Source organism: Molothrus aeneus, chromosome 3 (assembly GCF_037042795.1).
Source record: "Molothrus aeneus isolate 106 chromosome 3, BPBGC_Maene_1.0, whole genome shotgun sequence".
In the NCBI taxonomy this organism is placed as follows: Eukaryota; Metazoa; Chordata; class Aves; order Passeriformes; family Icteridae; genus Molothrus; species Molothrus aeneus.
In genome coordinates, this window is record NC_089648.1 from 99,002,996 (window position 1) to 99,029,668 (window position 26,673).

The following is a 26,673-nucleotide window of genomic DNA, read 5'->3' on the forward strand; positions in this document are numbered from 1 at the left end:
CTGAGATTCTCCTAAGAGTTTTCCCCAGTCTTCCCTTTTGTGGGGAGGTAAATACTTAGAAAAGTTCATTTTCAAAACAGCTAATTTTTTTAAATTGAGGTCTATTTTAAATTTTTACTTATCAGCTCTTTTTTATTATTTTTTTACTCTAAACAATACCAAAACTCACTGAAATTGTTAATAAACATTCTTAGTGTCACTGCAGCTTCAAATGTGTATTTCTGTCCTTTTATCTCATATCTAAGATGTATTGTTGTAGGGCTAGAGCAAATCCTAGTCACTGGAAGACTCACTGTCCTTTCCCTTGACACAAAGTAAAGAGGTTTTGTTGAGGTTTTTTTATGTTTTGGAAAGTTGTTTTATTAAGAAATACCTGAGATAAAGGTAGCCTGGCATAAAAACCTAGCCTTGAAATGGCTATCACTTTAAATATTTTTAATAGTTGCTCATTGCATATTTCTCAGTTCATTGTAGGAGGCTTTTTCTTCTGAATGGTGGTGGCAGTTATTATGGGACAAAAAGACTTCTATACAGGAAAAGATTTGTTGGTTGGTTGGTTGGTTTTTATAGAAGCACTAATAGACCTAAAAAGTGCATTAATGCTGACTAGTGCTGAGTAAAAATTTACACTGTATTTGGGGAGGGCATCCTGGGTTCTGGTCTCTGGATTTATACAAAACTGCTTTTGGAGCACCATCCTCATCACACATAGAGGAGAATATGTGAATTTGGCCACCCTCAGACTCACAACTTCTGATCTCAGCTGGCTCTAGGTGGGAGCTGGGTGCTTCATCTCTCAAAGTGCCTGACTAAGAAATACTTTCAAACATTAAAGTTGTGGGTTCTGAGGATCTGAAGGTTAAAAAGGAGAAAACTGCTCAGTGACTTTAATACACTGCAAGGATGTGAAAGGAGCTATTTTGAGTCTCAGTTCTGGATGCCTAAAGGTGCGGTGGGTGTCTGGATACATTGTATTAAACTTTCAATAAATTAGAAGATAATTTTCATACAGATTGGCACAAATAAAAGAATATTATCCAGAAAATATTTTCTGTTCATTAAAGGTACATTGTGCTTTTTTACTTTGTTTTCCAACCATTCCACTTGAACCATTTGCACTGTATTGACCTGCTCTGAGCCTTGAGGGAGACTGTTAAAATCTGTAACGTGAACCCACAGAGGTGTCAAATATTAACAAGTGTTCTTTGCCCTGCTGATGCTGAGCGTTGATCCACCTCAGGCATCAAGAAACCGAGAGAGCTAATTTGTAATTGTTGCCTTTCCTGTTCTCTGGTTGGGTAAGCAGGCTGAAATGTCTGTCCTCTAGCTATTTGTCTTTATATAGGAACTTCCATCACCCTCATCTTCGCTGTAGCAGGATCCCACCCAGTAGCATACTAATCAATGTGACTAACATCTGTCTCCTGGGGTGCATTGTTTCTCTTATCCTGTCCCCTGAAGCAAGATTGTGTGTTTAGCTATATGATGTTAAATACATCACTGTCATCTGCAGGGATATGTTTTTAGCTGTACTTTTTGCTATGAGTTCATACTAATGCAGACAAGTCAAAATGGTGCACTACCACCTAAAATGGGAGATTACAGGGTTGGTGTTGACTTCAGATTCTGGGAGAGGCCATTTCCAGTTTGAAAATGGACACTCCCTTCTGTCCTAAAAGTCTTTACTTTACTTCAGCTGACACAGTGAAATCACCATGCAGAGTCCTGTCCTTCCATCAGGACTTAGAGCACCACAGAGATGAAACCTCCCACCTGGAATCCACACTTACCCTCACTGCTGGGTAGCCCAGAGGAACAGGCAGATTTAGTATGCTTGACCTAAGGAAACAACTGAATGCTTCCTCCATAGAATGTTTTCTTGAATTTAGGAATGCCAGTGAAGTCTTATTCAGTACCGCTGGGGAGTTTAATTAGCAGAAATAATGAAGTACCAAACTAACTGTACTTTGGGTGAAAATGATAGTGTACTAGAGTGATTGTTTATAGGACTGCTGTTATTTTGGAGCTGCCTCATGCTGTCCCTTCTCCCCCAGCCTGACTAAATTTTGCATAGCTTGTGAGAGGAAAAATTGCCTTTTGCTGTAATTAATATCAAGTCAAAGTTTTTTAAGTTCGCTATTTCTTTTAGCATTTCCCTTAACAAGGGAGCTTTCCTTTAACAAGCAAGGCTTTCTTTAGACAGTCAAATGTTTCATTGCAATTTAACTACAAATAGTGGCTTCCAAAAATCACAGAGAAATAAAAAAATTAGTTTCCATAGAGCATTTCTTACCTACTCTGTTGTCTTGTCATATGAAAAGAGCATATCAAAAGTCATCCCTTGGATTATATATATCTATTTATTTGTTTATTTATTCTGTGGTTCCTGAGCATTCTTTGGTTCAGAGACAGCTACAATGGATCACAATTGCCAGTTACTCTCTCAGTGGAAAATTCAGGTGTTAGATGAGCTGAACCACCTTCTGAAGTCACTTGTGTCTCTCTGTCTTAGGTGACCTGCTCATCTGTCTGAGCTCTTCAGTGAGAACCTTAAGTTAGATGGCAGGAACCTGTACTAAATTGTTGGTTAATTTGTCACAAACAAGCATGCCTTTTTAAAAAGAGTAAGATGCTCAGTGAAAGTAAAGGGGCTTACTCTGCATTGTTTTTAAAAGTCATATGCCTTTACTTGCTCGACAGATACTGTTTCTCATAGGTTGCTGTGTTTTGTTCTGTTGTTTTGCATTTTTTCAATATACTGAATATTAAGATTTTATCACAACACCATTTTTAATAGTGTAGAACAGTCAGTATCTTTGACCTGCCATTTGTTCATTTCCCCTGTAGGTATTTATAGAACCATTAATGTAACAAAGGGCTCAGAAATTGCTTTTATTATTCATTCATCAGTATTCCACACAGATCCCACTGAGGCACTGTGGTTTGGACAATGCACCACAGTTTATCGGTGAATAAGCTGAGTTCTTAAATGAGGGACTGATTACTTTATTCTTGCAATGTACAGGTTGCTCTTCACGATTCACAATTCTCTTCGGTCAGCTCCGTGTGTCACATTATCGTGGGCAAACATGACATGCCATGTTGATGCAATATATTTCTACAGCTTGATAATATGCTTTGATTTATCACTCTTCTAAGCTGTGGTGTTTTGTTTTCCCCTTAGGGATACGATGATGGATATGGGGGTGAATATGATGATCCAAGCTATGAGGCATATGATAACAGTTATGCCACCCAAACACAAAGGTAAGCATTTGTGCTTTTACATTATTTCTCCAAAGGACACTTTTTTATCTTAGTTTTTCATGTAAATTTCGCATGGTTTATTTTCCACATTAAATTTTACAAATCCCTGAGTACTTTTGAAGTAAAAAGTAGTAATGACAGTCCAAATCCATATACAGAGATTCAGATGACGTAAAAATGTAAGCAGCTATGCTTTTAAAATTGGTGCAAATTAAGTGTATTTTTTTTAACAAGCGATTGCATAATTTTCTTATTTGATGTTATTCTGAACTTATTTGTCCCCTTTTTTTTATCTTTTACTGATCATAAGTTGTGAAGGGTATCTCATACTTACGGCTTTTACAATGTTTTGAGAAAAACCAGAAGGAAATTCAAAAAAATTTTGTGATGGTAACCTGTTTCTGGTTGTCATCCACCATCAAGGTAAACTATAGAGGGGAATTACATGCCAAAAGTAAGGCTGAAACTATCTGTTTTCAACCAGTTATTTTCTAAGCAACTCTCAGAATTTATAAGTTTGGAAACTTATTTTTGTCCTTGTGATGTGGAATAATACGAAAAGGCTACATTCACATCTCATATTGATTTGTGTGAATAAGATGAGGCAACAAAAATTATCCCTTTTTTATATACATACACCATGCACACTCATCCATTAATTGGACAGCCAGTGCATGTTTATTAAATATGGAATGGCATCTTTTTCACATTTAAGCTAAAGGATAACAGGGTTTTTCAACCAGTTATTCAGAAAGTGGTCTTATGCACTGCTGAAAGTACTTGTAAGGTTGTGGAAAGGCAAATGAAACTTTAACAAGTAAAGATACAGATTTTAACTCAGTTAGTGTGTTTCTCACTGAGCAAGAAAGTGATGTATATATACAGAGTTCTACACTCCCAAGGCCAGAGGACCTTAAACTTGCTTTTCTGTTGAGCCATCTTTTTCACTGAATGCTTTGCTGATGTAAATGCCTGTCAGAATTATGTTCAGCTTCAGAACTGCTGTAGTGAGTGATACTTCAGTGGATAAAAAATACTTTATAAGTATTTTATATCCAGTGAAGTATATTTAAAAGGATTTGTCATACCTAAATGTGAACCCCATCAAGTATACTTTAACACTTTCAAGTAATTACTAGCTGCACCCGTTATGTCATTATGTAGGTAGGTATTCTTGTTGTCAAATGTACTTCAACTTTTTTAAAACAATTCAGTTCCTTTTCTGCTACAAGAGTGAATTGTCACAGGAGATATTGCTTCTGATGTAAAAACAATAATTAGTTGGAAATATCTTGATATGACATTGCTTTATAACATCTGAATTAACCTGTAATTTCTTTGCAAGTTGATGTCTCAGGCAACTAAATGACAAATATATCAACTTTATGAGGAGTGTATTATAATGCAGCTAGAACTAGTAGTGATAATTTGGTACAAGAGACAAAATTTATATCACATAATTTAGTCAATTAAACAGCTATTAAGTTTAGTCATGAGATATGTTTTCTACTAATTGGAGCTACCTCCAGGATACCTAATCTGTTTAAAAACTGCAACTAAAATATTTACTTTTGAAATGTATGACGAGATATGTGGTCATACTTACCCATGTTAAATGGCACTTAATGCCTCAAGTAGCCTATTGATTTCAAAGAGAGCACTTTCAGAGCTCCATGCTTATTGTTTCAAAGATTTAAAGAACAAATGGACCATTAAATACACAATTTATATTTCTGCTCCTTATTGACCATTTAGCTTCATAGAAATGCCTGCTTACTGAGCAAAAAAGAAAAATAATACAATGCAATGAAATAGTGTACCCAAAATATTTGGTTAGATGTGTATTTCAAAATGTTTTCTCCAAGTCTCAGATCTTGCTTATTAGTATAGTCCAGTCATATGAGTCATACCATGTGCACACCTAACAAAGATAAGTAGTACTGCTCAAAAGTACTTACTCATTTCATCTGCTGTGTCATTTAAGGGAAAAAAATTAACAAAAACTTGCCAGCAATGTCTGTGCTCAGCCAGGAAATTATCATTGCTTCCCTCTGCAGGGAATGACTGAAATTCTAAAGCATGAGATGAGAAGCAATTGTAGTTAGTGGCTTAATGCAGAGTACCAAGATTTCTGTTCATGTTAAGGGCAGAGTTTCCAATTGCTTTTCATGGCTTATTAGGGACTCAGTGTGGAATTTCTTAGAGTGATACATACTTTTGTCTGTCTGTCTTGCTGTGCATGTTGGCCAAGCCTTATTATCTTCATTGCTTCAAAAAGAACATGTTGGGATGTAGGGTCATGAACAGACAGGGTGGATGGTCTGAGCTCAGCCTGACTTGAGTGTGCTTTGGCGCAGAGCTCATAGTAAATTCCCCTCGTTCCCCTGCTCACCCCATGCACAGAGTAAGACAGAGTTTGGGCAGCCTGCCACCACCACCCCTGTTATCCCTGCCTTTGTCTTCCATACCTTGTATCTACTTCCCATTTGCCAGAGTCTTTCTGCCCATACACGGAGCCTTAGTCCTTTGTTGTCCAAGAGATCTGATTTAGAATTTTGCAAACTAAGCTCTGCCAACAGCAGAGAAAACAAGCACAGTATCGACATACACAGTGCTGCAACATAGGATTATGGTTTAGTAGAAGGAACACCACAATTACCAATCCCCAAGACCATTCAGATGCTATAGTTCAGTGCAGAATTATCTAAAAATTTGTACTAAAAGTCAGGGATGGTGTTGCAGGTCCCACAATACACTTGGTATGGGTCCTTCTCTAATCGACTTCTCCAGACAGAAAGCTCTGTCTGTCCTTCATGACAGCAGTCTGATTTTTAGGCTGAAACTGGGGGGATGGGGTCACCTGTGGAAGAGATCATGACAGAGTCTCAGAATCAGGCTGGAATGAAACCCACAGTAAGTCTGCTTGTCTGAACAAGCTAAGAGGAGTCTCAAGCACACTTTGAAATGGAACAAAGAAGTCACTTGAAGAAAGAGAAAAGCAGGACTTGCACTATGGTAAGTGCCACCTGTACCTTATTAAGATGGGGAGGCTTATTTTAGAAATAAGAGAATTATGGGTTTTGACAGTCTATATTGCATGACAGTATGTCTTGCTTTAAATAGCAGAAGATGTATTTATAAAACCTCTTTTCCCCTCCTTGTATTCCTGTCCCATAATGACAACTCACAACACAAGATGGAACCTCAGGACAGATTTAAATGAACTGTCTGTCCTTCCCAAATGAGTCTGTAAGCATTATTTGCAGGATTCTGTGAAAGACTACACATTTTCTGAGGACATTTAGAAACCCTACTCATTGTAGAAATTTTTTCATACAGATGTCAAAATACAGTTTTTAAGGTAATTACTATGAATGCTTTGTCAAATATCAAAAACAGCAAGGTAACAACCATGTCAGTGGACAGGAGAAGACACCATATCTGACATACTTCCCATAGGCAATAATGCACTGTAATTTGAGTTTCTCTATGACCTTTGTTTCCTCTCTCTTCCCCTCCCTTCCATATAATGTGAAGATGGCTCTCATTGATAAGAATATCTGACTGTCCAGACACACCAAGAGATATTCAGTAGTTGTTAAGTTCATACACTATTCTCTCTGTACTTGAAAGTAAGGCAGAGGACATTCAAAACATTTCTGCCAGCTAGATCTACCTCCCAAACCTCTAGTCTGGCAACTTTATTTTAAAAAATATAGAGACAATATACAAAATGGTAGAAGTGTTAATTTCCAACTCAGCTGTAACACAGAAAATGTAGGAGAATTGTTTTAGCTTTCAAAATGTAATGCACTTTTTGATTTTCTTACCAGGAACTTTTAAGTCTGTTGATCTATCACCACTGTTCAGGATTCATGGGCTGAGATCACTAGATCACCAGAAGAAAAGGATGCTAAGTTTTGTGAGGAGATGTGGAAGATCAACCTCTTTGGTTACTCAGAGGTTGTTGGGGATCGGACTGTCCCATGTGCAAAGTGTGGGCAGACTTCTCAGCCAAGACCAACAGAATAATTTGGTGAAAATGGATCATTTGCTGATGAATCTTGATGGTCAACAGAGCCATCTTCAGCTCTGCTACCACATCTGCAGTCATCTCCACTGGCCTTTGTGTCTCTGCCAGCACCAACAGTTTCATTTCAAAGATACCATGTCTCACAGCCAAAAGAGATATACCAAGGAAACCTGGGACTGACTGTCTGGTCATGGGATGAACCAGGAAGGGTATATTCTCTTTAATTCACTTGTGCCCACCTTATCCAGCCATATGTAGTGTAAACAGTGGTGTCCAACAGGGAGGAGCAAAGGAAGCCAAGGATTATCTGATGAAGCTTAAATTTAGAGTTTGATATTATTTCCCTGTTCCACAGTGCCTGGCATGAGCAGTCATCCATCGATCCATTCTGGCTTTTGTGAACAGGTAGATGGTATATTGGCAATGGCTTTCAGGTCTGGCTGCCTAGCTTTTTATTCTGCCTTTTTTCTGTATGACTTTTGTTAAAAACATAGTTCAGCAGCAAAATGAGTTGCCAGTGTGTGCAAGTCTAAAGAAAGAAGGGCTGATGACTCCCACCTTAGGCTGTAAATAGACTTGTAAATATCAGGAAACCCATAACTTACTGACAAGAAGAATAAATAATTCAGTGATAAAAGACAGATGAAAATAGTGCACAACGTTGCTGTTACAGATTCCATCCCACAGCAGTACAGGCCTCGTGATGGCATGTTGTCATCCTTGCTGTGACTGCAAGATGACATAGGTAAAAAGGATTTCTCATGCCTGTCTGCACCCAGCCTCACTAATAATAATAACAACAGTAAGCCAATTTTAGGAACTTGAAGCAATTCTTGGCAAAATATTTACTGTTAATCTTGCAAAAATGTTATGTAATGCTTTAGGCAGCAGTCCTCTGGACAGAGACATTTTATGCTGGTATGCCAATCATTTTGGCCAAAGAACTTCTTTTTGGTCTGTCAAACTCACACATCAAACCCATCCTGCATCTGCTGAGGAAATAAACAAACTTCTGTTTCTGATTGGAATTGCATATTATAGGTCATGTCCTCTCCAAATTTCCCCTCTAAGATGTTAATGATAGTACAGAATCTAAGCTTTAACATAAAGGAAAATGGCACTAGTATATCTGGAATAAATTCTAAGTAGCTCTTGCAAGATTTGAAGATTGAGGAACATTGTGTTAGATAATTGCTAAAATGGAATTTTCTTAAGAGGACTGAAGAAGAAAAAAAGGTGCAGTAAGAGAGAAATTCAAGTAGACTGATACCTTTCACCACACAGAATTGTGTTTAATTCAGAAGGTACAATAATACCTAAAGCTGCACTGTTACGTGCAAAGTCCAGTTGGGCATCTGTTTCTCAATACTAGGAACAGAAGTAAAAGGACAAAAATGCTCCCTGTGTCCACAGTGCTGCTATGGAAAATAGATACTATGACCTTATCAATGTAGTTTTATCCCAGTAACTATCTGTTTGTAGCAACACCTATCCATTCAGCCTCCAGTTGGTGCCACATTCTTCTAATTACTCATACCCACAGAAAATTTCAAGAGCATATTCAGCCGATGAAGTTGAATATATGACAAGTTATTGACTTTGAAAAGAAACTGTTTTCCCTGGTTATTGTTTCTGTTTCAAAGTTCATGTTATCTACTTTAAAGCTTGTGTTTATACCTTTTTTTTTTTCTGCAGTGTGGACTGCTAGTAGAGGAGCTTTAGGAATCACTTAATTATTTCTGATCTGATATGCAGGAGTACAACATGGACCACAGTTCAATCCATGTCATTTATGTGACTTACAGTACAATCACATCAGTGCACAGCCATGCTGAAAAATTACTTAGGAAGAGTATTTTATTCAGTTGTATCTGAAAGAATTGTTTGCATCAGCAGGATATATTTGCATGAGCTCCAGTTCATCCTGGTTATCCTTGCTTGACCTCCAGATATCAAGGTACTGTATGTACATCTGTTTCCAAAGATGAGTTTCTCAAAGCAGTGGTGCAAGTAAAATAACAAACTAGTACACTTGTAAAGACAGCAGTATAAAGTTCAGCTGGGTGTACACGTTCCTTGGTGACCTCTATTCAGAAGTCCCACTGTTTTCAGCTACTTGCTTTTTGAAAAATTCCAGCAGATTAGTTGTGAACTATCCATAGTTAAATGAAAGATTTTTGTCCTTAGTTTATAAACAATGGTTAGACAAGACTGGGAATAATCATTAATTGAATTAGTAGATTATCACATAGTTAAATGTTTTAGTGATATAAGCAGAGGTTTGCAGACTTCTGTCTCATTATCAAAATATTATTATGTGGGAAAATACATAGACACATATATATAGTAGAGGCTGCAATAGGTAGAATAGTTACACTGATTATTTTCAAACTTAGATATTCATTATTATTTTCTCTACTACACACTCACTTTTTAAGCACTGTGCATTGTGTATCTATTTTGTCATATTTCATTTTGGCCATGTGCTTATATCTGTCTGTCCGTAAAGAAAGATTTCCCTGTATTTTATTTCCAATCTGTTGAAATCAATCAAGGCAGGAAGTCTAGAATATGACATTTTATGTATCTTCACAGCAATCTACTTATGGCATTCATCATCAGAAACTGTTTTCAAATGCCACTTCTCATTTATTTGATTCAATGAGCAAAGTTGAGTCAAATTTCACTACTTTTAACTAGAGAAAAGTTTTTCCTCTAGAACTGTCTAGGATTCCTAAAATGCTGCATCATTCCCATTGCAAATACTGTGTCTGCAGACATTTGGTATTATATGCTGAAACAGTTAATCATAATTCTGTATCTATAGAAAATGACAGTGGAATGTAGAATAGATAAATAGAAACTGCCATGTGAAATTAAATGGCAGATTGGTTTGTATTTCATATTTTGCAAAAACTTCAAAAACCAAAGTCATCTTGCAATTATGTTGGCTCTCCAATCCTATGCTTGTATAACGTTACTGCCTTCATTGTTTATAATAGCTTTAAATTCATATTTTCAGTAGCACAAAATCAAACACAAAAATGCTGGAGGCAGTTGAATCTAGTTTAAGTTCAGGCATGTTGTAAGGTACTAAATAAATCCAGGAATATGATAATGGCGATACTATCCTCTGTTAAAAATATTGTATACAATCAAAACTGAGCTTTCAGAAAAAGGGAGACTTGATCCACAAAATGCTCACCATATTATTCCATTAGTTCTAAAGAAGTATTGAGTAAAGGACTATATTTGTGATTTAAGACTGAATCTTGTAAGTTCCTATATTCAAAAGATTTGTCATCTTCCTTATAGATACAATGCTTTATTAAATAAGAATGTTCCAGTAAGTTTCAGATTCCTAGAAGGATTATTTCCTTATTCACACATTTCCGCTCTGAGATATTATTTTGTAAAAAATTCATTTATTGTAATTCATGTGAATGCAGATCTTGCTCACCTCTCTTCCAGGCAGAAGTATACTGCTTTGTGTAAACAGCTTTTCTTTCACAGCTAACTGTGTGTTAAATCCTTCTGGCTCTCTCCCTTTTGTAGGAGGGAGAAGCTTTACAAACAGAATCTTACATAAAACAACTGCAGTAACATTAGACTGCATCCTGTTAGCACAGGAACTGAATATTTGACTTTACCACTTATTGATGTTGGAAGTTGGAAACGCCAAAGATTACTGAACAGAAATTATAGAGGGAAAGAATGAGATAATTTTAGACCAAGAGTACACAGGATCCATTTGAGGATGTGAAAAAGAGACTTGTCTAAAATATTGAATCCCACCTGTAAAATATTAAATCCTACTTCTAGGGGTCCTTGTGAGCTGTCCTTGGCATTAGCTTGACTCAAGAAATCTTGTCTAAAGGTAACCCTGACTGGGATATATCTCTAAGGAGTGATAAAGGTTCTTTTATCTGTACCTATGTATAGATGCTGATTGCAAACTGTCAAAGGCTGAGAATTCCTCCTCAGAGATTCCCAATCCCAAACCACAATATTGGTTCATTCTCACACTGTTGATCTCTACAACACAAAGATGGAAGTATCTCAAATTATTTTTACTTCTTCAAAGGCTAGTGTACAAGTTTTTAGCCTATTTCATTATGAGTCTGAACTGTGGAACTTCATCAGCTGAATCTCTAGATTGCATCAATTCATGTATTTCACAAAAGAAGCCTAATCATTATCTAATGGCAAAGTTATAGCTCCAGTGATTTATCAAAAGCCTCTAAATTGGCCAGCTTCTTCCCAAACATTTCCCAATAAAATACTCTTATACTCATATACACTCTCCCACTGAAAAAGTACCATTAGGGAAGAAAAAACTGTTTTTACAGGAAAATATTCTCTGCTAAATCTGAATTAACCGGTGTTACTCAAAGACTTTCCATTTCTTAGGATCTTTTAGGATAGACTACAGAACACGCTTCTGTACAGATTCACTCGTTAGCCATGTTTAAAGAACATAAACTCTTTCTTGTACCTTTAGAGGTAGTACCTTCTAGTACCTTTCTTGTACCTTTAGAGAGCTCATTGTATGTCTGCAACCACATTTGAGAAGAAAAGCTTAAATGCATCCTTCCCCAAAAAAAAATCTGAAGGACAAAAAGAGAGAAAGGAAGAACAAAACAAAAAAACCCACACACAACCAAAGAGCACGAGGGAACAAAAAGTACTTCTGTTCTTCAGTTCTTGCAATATTCTGCTGCCTTGAATTACTGCAGCTGTAGGAGCAGCCAGGGAGCCAGATGGTACTATTGATAACCTGGGGTCTCTTGCCAGCAGCTTCCTGCAGGTGCAGGAAGAGATTGGTCAAAGGCTAATGCAGTCAATGGATTAATGTCATGTTTTCCTGTACCTAACCCCAGTGACCTCTGAGTGGTGAACATCACACTTCCCTTGGGTAGCTTGTTGACCCAAGAGTCAGGCTTTTGTGGCTTCAATCTTAACACTTTTGTTTGTGGTTCTCAGCCTAAACCACTTTAAAGGGCTATTCTCTACAGGCTTTTGAGCAAGCTGTGTGGCTTCCCATATGTGTTGACACAGTCAAACTGGAATTCATTTTTTTGCACTAATACCAATTTGAAAAAGTCCCAGTTAATGAGAGGTTAAAAGTCTTTGTTGGCTTTAAAGGTTGCCGTTTAGATACAGTCTCTGTACTTGAGCCTTCATCATATCATAGGAGCCCTAGATAATGCAGTTTGGAAGGCACTAAAGAACCCTCATCTCTCAAAAACAAGCATCTTGTTCTGGTTTGGGTTTGGGGTTTTTTTGGAAACTGATCCAGCTTTGTCAGCATGAAGAGAGAGAACAGATCACTGTTCATGGAAACTTTGATTTCAAATCTTAAAAATGAACATGTTCAAAAATATTAACCAAAATGAAAAGTTAAAAACAATAAGCATAAATAGGTAGATTATGAAGATTTCCAGTGTAAATAGGAATTAGGACAGGGTGATATATCTGTGTTGTAAATATTTCTTATAGAGAAAAATAACATCAGAGTTTCTCATATACAAATCAAATTAAACTACTTCTAGAATACACATCCCTGTGTATATAAATTTTTCCATGACTGCTACCTGTAGAAGGTTCCCAAAGTGTAAGTCATAGTACATCAAGACCTCTATGTTTCAGAAATATGATGTTAAAGTATAGTGAAGTAAAAGCTGAAAAGTTGGTAATGAGTTAATCCTGTCTGCTTTATAAAATGCGTTGCATCCTGCTTTCAGGTGGGTGCACGTACTTTAAGTAAATTACACTTCATGTTGCTTGAAAGTAATGAATGCTAATGATAGATAATGGTGTTTTGTTTCCAATTAACACTGCCAAGAGAATCAGTGGTTTCTAGAGCTCATGATCACTGTATTTTCCAGGAACAGTCTGAGAACTATAAAATTATATAAACAAGTATTATTTATGCTGAATGCATTTGCTGATTGCTTCCTTCTCAGTTGGCCATAATGCAAATGGAACTACCTCTCTCTGTAGTTCAGTAATTTCAAAAAAAAAGAACATCATGTTTTTAAAGCTTTAATCTATCACATATTTTTTATAAATATCGCCCATTGTTTCTTTTGCTGTAAAACGGAGGAAAATGTCTACAACTAAATGTGTATAATATATTATAGTGACTATTCAGAGAGGTTTGAAATAAAGCAGATGAATGGATAAGCAGTCTAGCCCACAAAATATGAGTTTAAGTCTGGTATTTCATAGTAAGAAGTAAGTTTTATTCACTTACATATTCTTCAAAACACTTTTCAATATGAGTTGGCAAGGAATTTAAAATGCCATTTTGGCTCAAATCTACGTCAAAGATGTTGTATTCAGGGAAATAAAGTTGTAGGACTAAGATGACAATCATGTATTATGCTATGAATTATATGTTTTCAGGAGTGTGTTAAGTATTATGCTCACAGGCATCAAATATGCAGTGTGTAACAAATTACTTCCTTTTTATAGTTGTAATACAGATTTTTTCTTATGTTACGATTTTTGTGTATTAACTTAGTATTCTGTTGATAATGTATTTAAGTTCAGAATGTTCACTGCAGGATTTTTATCTCACATCCTTATTATCTCTATGATTATCTCTATGATTGTATGTTTCTTTCTCAAATAAAAACGTACAACACCAATAATGTAGCAATGAATCTTTTACCTGCTCTTGCAAGTCTTATGTTCTGCTGGATGTTGTGTTGGTGGGAAATAGCTCAAGGCCCTCCTCAGTGATCACTGAAAGCAGGATTGCTGTTGATAAGTTACTGGCCTTTGGATTGGCCCCCTTTGGAGGCAGCTGCTTTGGTTTGCAAAAACCTATCAGGAAGAAGTATTAGCATCTTATCTGCTGGCAGAAGATAGGAGTTCTTGTGTTTCTTTTCTTTTAACATCATTCACTAGTCCAACACCCTCCTCTAGCCAGGAAAGCAGGCAATATGCCAAAATGCAGCTTCTAAATTTAGTTTTTTAGTCTGCCAGAGCTGGGTGGTATGTCATGTGTCTGTTCTGAACAGTGCAAGTCATTTCTTACGTCTAAGCTTTGTAGCTATGACTGGATAAATGATTTAACCCTGATGCTGCAGTGCTTTACTTCACTTTACATAATCCTGTAATTTCATTTAATTGGCTACTAAAATAATTGCAAAATAGAACAGAATTAATATTGTGTTCTACAAATAAAAGATGTATTCTTCCTGTTTGTTTGTTGCACCATTTCAATAGGAGAGTTTGTATTTATATATAATTAGTTTTCAAGCAGCTAGATGGTTTCCATTGTCCAGGAAGTCTTGTGCTTGTGTCCTATAGAGCTTGATTGGCATTGGGAAAAGTCTTCATTGAAGTGTTAACTTAATTTCATTCATGTTATTCTTATGTCCACTTTCTGCAACTGCTTTAAGGAAATTAATTTAATCTCTCTGAGATACTGATGTCATTGTAATTCACTCACATGAATGACTTCTGACTAAACTACTGAATTAATGCACACAATTAGAGTTTCATTTTCAGTTAAAAAAAACCAAACAAACAAAAAAAAACAAAAAAAAAACCCAAAAAAAAACAAAACAAAAAAAAAAAAAAAAAAACAAATCAATGAATATTTGCAGCCAAAATTCTGAGAGCTTTCCCTAGCCATTCAGGGAATGACATGACCCAAGTCAAAACAGCTTGACTGTCAGTTAATCAATACATGCAGTCAGTGTTCTTGAGTGAGACAGAGAACATGAATCATTCTCAGAAATTATTCCAGTAATAGTTATGGATAGCTATTAAGTTCAAGAAATTAAAAATCTGATTACAGGCTGTTTGTGAGCAAAGTTAAAATTAGGTTAAGAAAATAATTGTTACAGATTGCTTGTTTATCTCTATTGCACTTCTGAAATATTTCTACTTGCCATCCATTGTCAACTAAGATCTCTCTCAAATGTAAACTAATATTTTTAAAACAATAACCCAGTATGGAAAATGGCCTGAGCAATAATGTTATAATTATAGCAATATTGAGCTTCTTGCCTGCTTCTGTTCATTTTGCATGAGTATCTCACACAATGTCCAGGGAAAAGAAGCAGAAGTAACAACTAAAAACTATCAACAGAGAAAATGTTACATTTTCTGTTGGGTTCACTGCAGATTGAAGAAATACAATCTAGTGTAGTTCATGAAGTTTGCAGATTTTTCTGGGCAAAGACTGATTCTTGTATGCTTACATGTTACCTGAGAACAGAAATAGCCTGATCTTGAATTTGGAACCAGGTACAAAAACACATTGCAAACTACAAATAATAATAGTAGTGAAGCAAAAATGTGAATAATTTCCTTTCCATTTAATTATGTCTCAGAGGCAGAATTTTTTGGATGCCCACTCCACGTAATAGCTGGGAATTACCGATTATCAGGATGTAACTATTATCTGAAATATTTTGATAACTTGTTAATATGACTATATATAATTTTTGAAAACAATGAAAAAGTGAGTTTGAGACTGTTAAGTGTGATTTTGCACTCATAGACCCTTGTTTATTACAATTTGTGTTTTATTGATCAGTGTATAAAACTTTCCATGGGTGTCCAATAACTATATAAGGAAAGCAGCTGTGGAGAATCAAATTTCTCTCTACAGGCAGTGGGAACGTGCTTCTTCAGGATCAAAGCTGGAAACCTGTCAGTGTTTCTGGCAAAGTTAAGTGGTTTACAGGTTCCACACCATACAATGTGGTCAGCTTTGTGAAAACAAACCACACTGAGTTTCGTAACACATAAATGTTTAGAATTCCAGGTAAATGAGGATGACACCCCTTTGGTTGGTTTAACAACAATGAATGACACAGTGGTCTTTTTTTAGCTCTCATTTTTGCAGATGGAATTTCTCTCACTTTGTCACCTCTCCAGGTTTACATAGTCAGGATCAAATTTGATTTTTTATGCTGAGTAGATAAGAAATGTTATATACTGTACAAGAGCTTTTATTGTCACTGATACATTATCTTTCATATCTTTAAATATTCCCTATGCCTGAAACTAGCTGGACTATGCTATCATGTCAAAGTGTTTAAATGGCTTTCTATTTTGTGAGCTGTGTTTCTGTTTTGAGTTGGTTACCCATGATAATAGTGACATGGCTATCTGAATCTGTTACAGTGTGCCTGAATATTACGACTATGGTCACGGAACAAGTGAAGAGGCTTATGACAGCTACGGTAAGGTCTCTTCTATCTTCTGCAAATGTGTGAAATCAAAGGAAAATATCTTTCACTGGCAATTCAGAAATTACTTCCTTACACTTTTCTTTTTTTTCCTTCATTTTACAAAGACCAAACAAAATAGATTTCTGGAACTTTAGGGTGAGTTTTGCCATAGGACCAGAAAATTGGATTGATGAATTTCAATCAAAATTACAAAGCCAGTTATTCACAGTCACAGGTCAGTTTAACAGCAACACAAAAGTTTATATTGGTGTTTGAATATCTTTCACAGTGTTAAATTTCAGTCTGCTTGATTTGCCAACAATACTGTGCATTTGCTGTTGTCATGTGCATTGTTTCAACTAGCAAGGTTTGTGAGATTTAGAAATATAGACTTAATCAAAGTGGAAATAAGGAGAGGGTTATCTATCACCATGGGAACCCCTCCTGAAGCAAGATAAAGGAGCATCTCATGTCACACTAGGCAGTATGAGTAGAGGGAGGGCTGTAGTCTTTGCACTTCCCCACCAAGTCTGTGTCTGAGCTGGAGCAGTTCCACCTCATGGGTACGGGGGGCATAAAGGAAGAGAAATGAAAGGAAGAGAAGCTCCCATAGCACAAATCATTTTCCAGATCTATTGTTTGCTATTAGTGATATATTTCAATAACTGGAGTCTAGACGATGTTTTCCTATTCATAATTATCAGTACATTGTATCAGGTGGCACAGTGGATCTCACTCAGAGATTTTCACTGAAATAACAAGTCAGCTTAAAGAGTAACCCTAATATTCAGCTGAGCTTTCATGTCTGATTTACCGCTTCTGAAGTATCCTAAGTCTACATAGTGACTTCCACAGCATTGTGAAAATGAGAGCTGATGGAAATGATGCTGCAAATGAAAGTTACACTAAGGGGTTATGTAAGGGTTGCTGCTTGAAATAAATAATTTTATTCATGCAGCTGTGAAGCAAATGTCACTAGTGCTAACTTGCAGTTTCCTTTGTATTGGTACAGAAATAGACATTAGTGAGATGTTGTCAAAATGATAGCATTGCATAATCAGAAATAACTTATTTTTTTGTACAATCAGTTCTCACAATATATATGGATGATACAATGTGCAGTCAAGCACATTTTCAATGCTAGGCAAGTAATAATAATAGCTTATCCATATCAGTGTGAGTGGTTCAGTTACCCTTTGTTTTGCTTCGTTTTTGCACATACATTTTTAATAGCTGTAGTGGAAGATCCTTCCTCCCATCTACAGATCCCCTCTCCACTGCTGTCCTGAATGCACTGCTAAGCTTTTAGGCAATGCAGAAAAGAATAGTCTGAGCTCAGCAGTGAGAATTACTCACTGTTTAACTTCTAATTACACTCCACCATGCTGAATCTCCATGTGTTTGGGCAAGACATTTAAAGTAGTGTCACTTTCCTTCCAATCCCTCATTTGTAAAACTAGAAGAATATTATTTGTTTTCCCAGCAGGGATTTTGAATGGACTAATTAGCTAAGGCTTACAAAGTGTTCACAGAGTGGCATCATGACTAAGTTTATGCTCTGCATGAAGCTCCTTTTTTTTTGTTTTCCATGCAGCAGCTGAAACAAACCCAATATGCCTGTGTTTCCTTTGCTAGACTTAAAATACATGACTCATAACTGTGGACTTGCTTTGATTTTTGCTTGAACTATTTTCTGAATTGGCATTTGCATACAAAGATCTCTGAGTGTTATCAATAACCTGGAATAAACTTGAAGTTGAATAATATTTCAAATTGCAACTTGGCTACTTCCTGATAGTAGATACGTTTTTGTATAACTGTTTACGCTACTCTTGGTTCACCTGCTTAGGAGATTAGTAAATTTGACAATTTCATGCCCTGGAAATATGTGCAGAAACTTCTGTCATTCCCAAGTCACCACTATTTACCTGAAAGGGTAATCTGAGTACACAGAACTATAGAGCTGTAGAATATATGCTTAACTTCCTCAGTTTCTTAGTTCTTGCTGCATACACTGATGTTCTCTCTGTATCTGATCTGTCACCCCTTCTCATCCTCACCTAACTTTACCCTAATTCTCTGTTTCCAGTTCTTAACTTTTTTCAGGATGTTTTGTTTCAGGATGTTTCAATACAGTGGGATGGATTCAGGAGACTCATTGTGAGTCTCCTGAATCCATCCCACTGCATTAAATCAGCTACCCTTTCATTTTCACCGTCCTGCAGAAATTAAGTTTTTCTTTCATTTGAATTCAATTACACACCTTGTTTTGCCTCCCATAACAAGGCTATATTCCTCTTTTACAATTCTTTCTGGCACACCTGTAATTCAAAATTCTCCCAAAGTCTGAATATGACCTCAGACAAATGGTACAGGAATTAATTCTTGTTGTCAACTCTTAGGTGTTTTGTGCAACAACTTATCTTTTCTCCATTGTTCCTTTCAATAACAATATCTGAATTATCAAAAATGTACTAGTTTGGCTTTTTTTTACTTTCTTCCATGCATCCTCTTGCTTCCAACTTACCTTTAGGGAGGACAGTTTTCAATCCTGAGAAGGTTTTTTTTATTCTTCGTGAAGTAGATTCAGTGAAATAATAATGCTACTTACAATCTTTTTAAAGTATAAAATAGAGTTCTCTGTAGCTTCTTAAGTATAGAGCACAATAGTACTGCTGAATGAGCTGCCTGCTATGACTTTCCTTGCTGTCTGTACTCCTGAGAAGTAGCAGGTGGTTTACGTCTCATGGGTTCTTCTCTGCTCCTTTTAAAAGAACTTGCGGAGAATTCTGATTGGGGAAACTGTTTCCTCAGAAGATCATAAGATTTATGTATTTATGGATTTTTCACAGTATGGTTCCAAAAATTAGAGAGGTGCTTCAGAGCAGAGCCCACCTGAACACCATTTAATTCTCAGGAAGTTCACATTTCTGATTAGATGATAGTCTAAGGAGGGATCTAATTCACTTGTCATAAGCTGGGCAAGATGGATTCCTAAACACTGCTGTAAAATCCATAACTTAACTGCCTTAACTCCTTGCTCAGTTTCTTTTGTGAAGAATTTTGTAAGAATTCCATCCCCTCCAAATCCAGCCAAGGCATCTCCCAAGACAATAGGAAGATCAGGGATGTATGTAAAATCACACTGCTTTCCATGACTAAGGGATGTTCCATAAATGCAAATTTGCAGTACAGAACCCCCTCATGAAGTTAGACAAGCTGTGTTGTGATTTGACATGCTTGTCACCCAGTCTCTCAGAAGGATCAAAGTAAAAACACTTCAAAGCATTCCCTGTAGCAGTCTCTGAGCACATGGAAGTACAGTACTCAGGAATTATGAGATTCCTACAAATTTTTTATAAGATCAGGATTATGCAGCTACTGCTAGAGAATTTTGAGGATCGCTGTTCCAGGCTGAGGAACATAAATTTGAGACATATGCCTGAAAATCTTGGGAATGTAGCCCTTATAGGCTTCTTCCTGTGAGATGTAAAGAAGTATTTTTAGAAAGAAGTTTAAAAATAAAAGTAATTTAAAGTACTGTACAAATTTTAAAAAATGTAAAACATCCTCACCTCTAATGCCTCTAACAAACATTTATGATACTTCTATGACTGAAAGTTTTGATACCTGCAGATAAGTCTAAACTAAAGTAACAGTGTCATGTTAAATTGATGCTTATGTTTTAAGGGAGAAAGCATGAAATTGGATTAATTTATGAACAAAAGGTTTGTATTCTTTGCTCTCATCATACGTTAGTAATTTTGTGTTTCCCTTCTGGCACTGTTGTCATCTGAAGAGATATCCAGTGAAAACATGAATTTAATGATTTGTCTTACAAATCGATTAGGATAAAACATATACCTAAAGTTTGGTAACTAAGAACCTTTCCTGCTCATATGTAATGTCATGCCCAACTCCAAAAAGCTCCAAAACTTCCCTGGAAAGTGGAAATAAACTGTAAATAAAAAGCCCTTTGTTATCAATTTATGTTCTCATTTCTTTCTCCTTTTCCCTGTCTTTTGTTTTTTAGAGGAAGCAGTATTCTTGATTCAAGCACTGTGTTGTGTTAGACCACATTAGAGAGATAACAGAGAAGAGTATATGACGTGCAGGCAAGGCAGAACCAAGAAGCTGTATTCATTACATCTGACCTGCTTCACTGTTTTTTCATCTGAATCCTGTTTTGCCCTTGTACTGATCAGAGCATTCCAAACTTTGTTTATCAGCAGCTCTTTCTGTCTTAGCTCTCCCAAAGGCTGGAGACTCCAGCGGTGAGCTCTGCCAGTTGCTGCTACAGAAGGTTCAAGAGGCTTCGTCCCTGCTTCCAAAGGAAGACTGCCACAGTAGTGAGAGTGCCTCTTGTCAGGTGCCACAGTTCACAGCCTGGTGCATATCCTGCCTTGTGTATTACCTCAAAATTATGGCCATTATGTTTTTATGTCAGGTCGTAAGCTGCACTATCTGAAAGACCAGTACACTCAGACTTCTTGTGCTGCTACTGAAAAAGCAGAAACCCTAGACAGAGAGCGAAAGGGTAGGTTGAAGTCTATAACTTCCGAAACCACCACAATTAAATTAGGATAACACCATCTGCCAAAGGCCTTAGGCAAGAGTTAGAAAGTTTAATCTGTAGCTTGCCACCTACACAAAGAGTGAAGACATAAATGAACTCCAGTCACATTACTGCTGCTTTTCAGGAGAAGCTTGCAAGGCATTTATGCATGTTCTGCCATTGCATTACGAAAACATTATTAAAATGTTTTTTGTCTTCACCAAAAATTTTCAACTGTTTGAATTTTCTTAAATGACCATTTTTTGATACATATTCTACTCCAGTTTAGCATTAGGTACTTGTAAAGAACTGGGTACTTGGTTTTAGGATAATTCAATTTTTAATTAAAATTGGAGAGTGTAACTGTTTGGTGTAATTCCTTTTAATGTAAGACATCATTTAAGTTGTAAAATGCTGTCACAATGATTTAACTATTTCACAAATAATTCCCTGCCAGTTGCTCCATATAAGAGCTTTGTAATTGTTATAACAATTAGTTTACTGAATAATCCTCTACAGAGATGGCACTTCACAAACAAATTCTTTATAGACCTTTATAGTTAACAACTACAAATGTACAGCAATATTCCACTACTCTTTGATTATATTGTTTATTTTTTCATTCTATGTTTGTTCTAAAAAGTGTTGCATCTAGTAAATTAAGTTTTTCTACAATAACAATAATAGTTTCTGCTGAACAAGTAAAAATAAGTGTATCATGATGAAATTAGTGGAGGAAAGCATGTATGGAGGGTTCAAACCTCTAGAATTCTGATAAAGAGCTTGATTGAAGAGATGTTACCTTAGGGGACATGAATTCTCATACTTCATTAAAAGACATAAACATGCTCATATCATGGAGAAACTCAAGGAACTGCCACCCTAGTGTGAAATAAACCCTCTATAGCAATGACAAAGTAAAATGAAGCCATGTCACAATGTATACAGAGAAAATAGTTGTGAATTTTGAAAAAGCACTTCATACTTGCTCTGCAGATGGAGACATCAAGTTTTTCAGCTGTTGAGTCCAAGGTCCTTCCTCATTTTTAGTGACACAGGTATTGTAGATCATTGGTCCTAATATTCATTAAGCTCAGCATGCTAAGGATTTCTTGGCCTATTTTTTTTCTAGCCTAGTTTAATTTAAATATTCAAATGTAAGAAATCAAGTGCTCAAATAATTCATAGTGACTGATTTGCAGATAAAAGAGATGATGTAAGGTCTGATTCTCATCATTACAGTGTTTGACTTCACATGGCTTGTGATTACAAACAATGTCTTTACCAACACTAATTAACAAAGTCTTACTAATGTGCACCAATTTTTCATTTATATCATCTGAGTGTATACATTTAGTGTCTCCTAGAAAATATTATGGGAACATACCAAAGAAAACTTTCCTTGGTGCCTGGGTCTTAAAATCATCATGGAATGAATAATAAAATCATAGAGTGGTTTGGGTTTGAAGGGACCTTAAGGATCATGTTGTTTCAACCCACCTGCCATGGATGAAGTTACCTTTCACTGGACCAGGTTGCTCGGAGCTCCATGCAGCCTGGCCTTGAATGCTGCCATGGGTAGGGCAGTCACAACTTATCTGGGCAACCTGTCCCATTGCTTCACTACCTTCACAGTAAAGAATTTCTTTCTAATATCTAATCTAAACTTGCTCTCTTTCTGTTTGAAGCTATTTCACTTTCCTCTGTCATTACATGTTCTTGTAAAAAGTCCCTCTCCATCTTTCCTGTATTTTTCCTTCAGATACTGAAACGCTGCAATTAGTTTATCCTTAAAGCTTCTCTTTTCCAGGCTGAACAATCCCAATTCTTGTAGCTTTTCCTCATAGGAGACCTGCTCCATCCCTCTAATGATCTTGGTGGCCTCCTCTGGGCTCACTCCAACAGGTCCATGTCCTTCCTGTGCAGGGGACCCAAGAGCTGGATGCAGCACTGCAGGTGGGGTCTCATGAGAGCAGAGCAGGGGGGAAGATGACCTCCCTCACTCTGCTGACCACACTGCTTTTGATGCAGCCCAAGATACAGTTGGATTTCTGGGCTATGAGTGCACAAGGCTCATGTCCATCCTCTCCTCTACCCCCAGGTCCTTCCCATCAGGGCTGCTCTTGATCTGCTCATCTCCTAGCTTGGATTGATGCCAGGGATTGCCCTGACCCAGGTGTAGAACCTTGCACCAGGTCTTGTTAAACTGCATGAGATTCCCCAGGGCCACTTCTGGAGCTTGTCCTTGTCCCTGTGGATGCCATTGTGTCCTTCAGGTGTGTCAACAGCACCACTCAGTTCAGTATCATTTGCAGACTGGCTGGGGGTGCACTCAACTCCTTTGCCTCTGTCATTAATGAAGGTGTTAGATAACACTGGTCCCAGTATGGACTCCTGAGGGACACCATTTGTCACTCATGTCCATCAGGACTCTGAGCCATTGACCACTACCCTCTGGATGTGACTTTCCAACTACTTCCTAATCCATCTTATTATTTATTAGGCATCTCAGAGGCAATAAGGCACAGACTGTACCATTGTGGTAGAGATTTTGTGGTGTCTTGACAGAGCACCCTGCTGGCTCTTTAGCACATGCTGGGTGCTTCTGCACTAGCATGGGAGCAGGAGTGTTCTTTAGAAGCAGATTTACCAGTTGTCTGCATTTATGGGTCTTCTTTCCCCATCACTGAGTGGGTTCAAAGTACATAAATTTTAGTTTGAAACTAAAGCAAAAGATGCAATCCCAACTGTTTGTGAGATTTCACTTCCAGAGGCTCAAACCAGACTGAAATGAAAAATACCTGTAGAAGCTGTATTGTGAATATCAGGTCTTCAGTGTCAGCTGTTTCCCTCTGCAGTTCATCCCTATTGGTGTGCACTGTGTGCTAATATTGATACAGCACCTGAATGCCTGTGTCAATGATGCCCTGATGCCCCCAAACTGTCCCTGCTATCAACCTTGCTCCACGTGCCATGGTCCTGAGGGGTGTGACGTGCTCCTGCATGACCATCTTCATTTTGGGCTGATTGAGGCATCTGGTGTCTTGCTGAGCATGAGGAAGATGCTCAGTTCCCAGCCCTAGGAATTCAGAAATGATTCTGGGTCTTCCTGTTCAGCACTCAATTTTTTTATTCCACGGGAAACAGAAGGCACTGAAGATTTCTACTGCGTATGGACAGAAGATACACCAAATAAATTGCCCTCCTTTAATCTTCTATTTCAATCATTCCTATACTTACTGATAGCAGCATTCCTCCTGTGGGACAGAATGAACTGACAAAAGCATTTTCTTGATTTTCTGCAAAATTTTAACAATTCTTTTACTGGAGGAATCACTTTAGCTGTATCTCAAGTGGCATTCATTCCCTCAGAGGAGATTTATGATTTTCCTAAGAGCATGATTTTGAAAGTTTGCAGGGAAAGGAGCACATTTTGAATTCAGCTATGATGACTAATGTGGGGATGATACTAGAGTTATTGCTGTTTTGTCAAATCAATGTTTTAATTAGACTATAATTCTTTTGAAAGTCCCATATTTAAATTCATCACATTCTTTTAACTGTCTGTATCTCCTAAAACTTTTGTAGTCCAGTTATGCTACGAAAATGAAAAAAAATTCTGCATGTAGCACAAGACTGGTTTTAATTTATAGCAGCTTATTGTGCTTCCTCTATTACTTCTGAATTATAAATCATTTTCTGTGACAGAATAAGTAAATCATACAAAACTTTCCTATGTAATATTTCAAATGGTAATTTCACTGTCTTGCACCATGGGAACTATAGAGTTGGAGAATCTAAGACAAAAGTCCTGTAACATTGATGTGCATCTGTTTAATTCCAGATGTGGTATATCACTGCATGTTTCATGTTGCATGACTATAAAGTAATGGAAAATTAATTTCTACTGAAAATAAGTGAAAAATAAAACTCCTTCTACACTGTAACGTTCACACTCACCTCACAACAACACTGATAAGACTCTTATTCCTCCTGGCATTGCAGTTTCCCAAGCTAGCTGTCAGTGTACTCTGATGCTGCTCCTTCCCTTTCTGTGGCAGGTGTTCACCACAAAAGTGGCTGAAGCCTTCTAAGAAATATTTTTTTCCCAAGCCAGGGAAGCTCTAAACCCTTGCACAAATTTGGAGCAGCCACACAGTTTAAATTGTCAGCCCACCTGAAGGGAAGGTACTATCCAGCATAGGGGCAGTCCTGGGGTTTTTTGAAGAGCTATGGCCCTGTTCAGCAAGTAGACCATTAAACCACAAGGTTTTCCATTAATTTCTAGTTTTTGAGCTGTATATATTTCATACTGCAGGTCTAGTAAAATAAAGGGTACTTAGAATGGTATAAGCTAGCTTAATTGGTTTGAGCCTGTGTTTTGAAAACATTCCTTGTCTTCTCAAAACTCCAAATTTCAAATAAGAAAGGCACCATTTATGATTCGAAGGAGTGACTTTTCACAAAATAATAAAATGCATAGATGTCAAGACAGAAAATTCTGTGTATTTTGAAAACTTGGCACATAAGCAAAGAGACGAGAAGAGTGAAAAAATGCATGTTCTCTTAAAAAAAATAACAACCAAAAATCTGTTCTTGGATTTTTGTCTAAAATAATATATACTTGTCCAATTATGACACAAGAAAAGCACAGCAACCTTTTCTGTGTGAATTCTTGGGCTGAAATCCTGGATTTGTCAAAGTTAGTTGAGTTTCAGTCATTAGCTTGTGCAGGACAAATTTGCCAGCCATTTACAAGTAGTATTTTGTCTCCATCCATCTTTCTATGGATGATTTCTGTTTGGTATGGCTGCATCTAGCAATGTACTGGCACAGTGTGGTTCAGAGACTCTTGATAGTGCTGCTCCCTATCATCTTGCTTTCTCCACAGTAAATATATAATCCTTTACTGCTGCATGTGTGGTAGACACCAGAGTTTTCCAGTCGAAGGCTGCAGTCCCAGAACTTCCACATCTGTTTTGGCTATGGATTCACCTGTTAATACAGTAGGGTCTTTCATGTAGTATCAACAGGAGCTGTTAGCTGTCAACTATCACTTCTTATTTCAATGATGGTGTTAAAGCTTGAAATCAAGGAAATAGGTTCACCATGTTACTGAAAAAAAAAGAGCATAAGAGGCTTGTACCACAAATTATGATGCATTTTTTTGTTCCATATCAGAAGCTGGTACAGCCACAGGAGCAATTTGCTTTAAGAACAGTCAAGGAAAAGGAGTTTCCTCCAGTTGTTAATATAAAGTCATTTTTTACTGCATGAATACTACCAAAAAGACTGTACATTTCACCTTTATATGAAGGGGCTTCAATCTGGACAATGGTGAGGGGCCTAAAAAGGAACATGAAATTGGCTTGTCTTTGTGTTGTACTACGAATATTTTTCTACTTCAGTCATTTTCATTTCAATAAATGAATGGGCTTTCTTTTTCATATAAATCATTCTTGTCCCCAAGGCCTCTCTGCAAATGTAGTAACACTTCAGCAAAGGGTAACTGAAGCTGGAAAAAATTTACACCAAAATGCCATTTTTAAAGGGTGTAACGATATATACTGCAGAGGCAGGATTTTTAAATTCACTGTACAGAAACTTATTCCCTGTAGGAA

The 26,673-nt window shown here is 37.0% G+C and overlaps 1 protein-coding gene across 7 annotated transcripts in view; it reads left to right on the top strand.

The window, feature by feature from the left end:
- The window catches only part of KHDRBS2 (KH RNA binding domain containing, signal transduction associated 2), a 336,355-nt gene that overhangs the window by 276,006 nt on the left and 33,676 nt on the right, over nucleotides 1-26,673 (top strand). For all 7 annotated transcript variants that reach the window (XR_010783412.1, XR_010783411.1, XR_010783413.1 and 4 more), the window contains exons 7-8: nucleotides 3,185-3,267; nucleotides 16,451-16,509. Coding sequence is in view for 1 of the 7 variants with exons in the window: in XM_066547470.1 (XP_066403567.1) it covers nucleotides 3,185-3,267; nucleotides 16,451-16,509 (142 nt within the window). In the remaining 6 variants the exon portion in view is untranslated. The remainder of the gene's footprint in view (nucleotides 1-3,184; nucleotides 3,268-16,450; nucleotides 16,510-26,673) is intronic.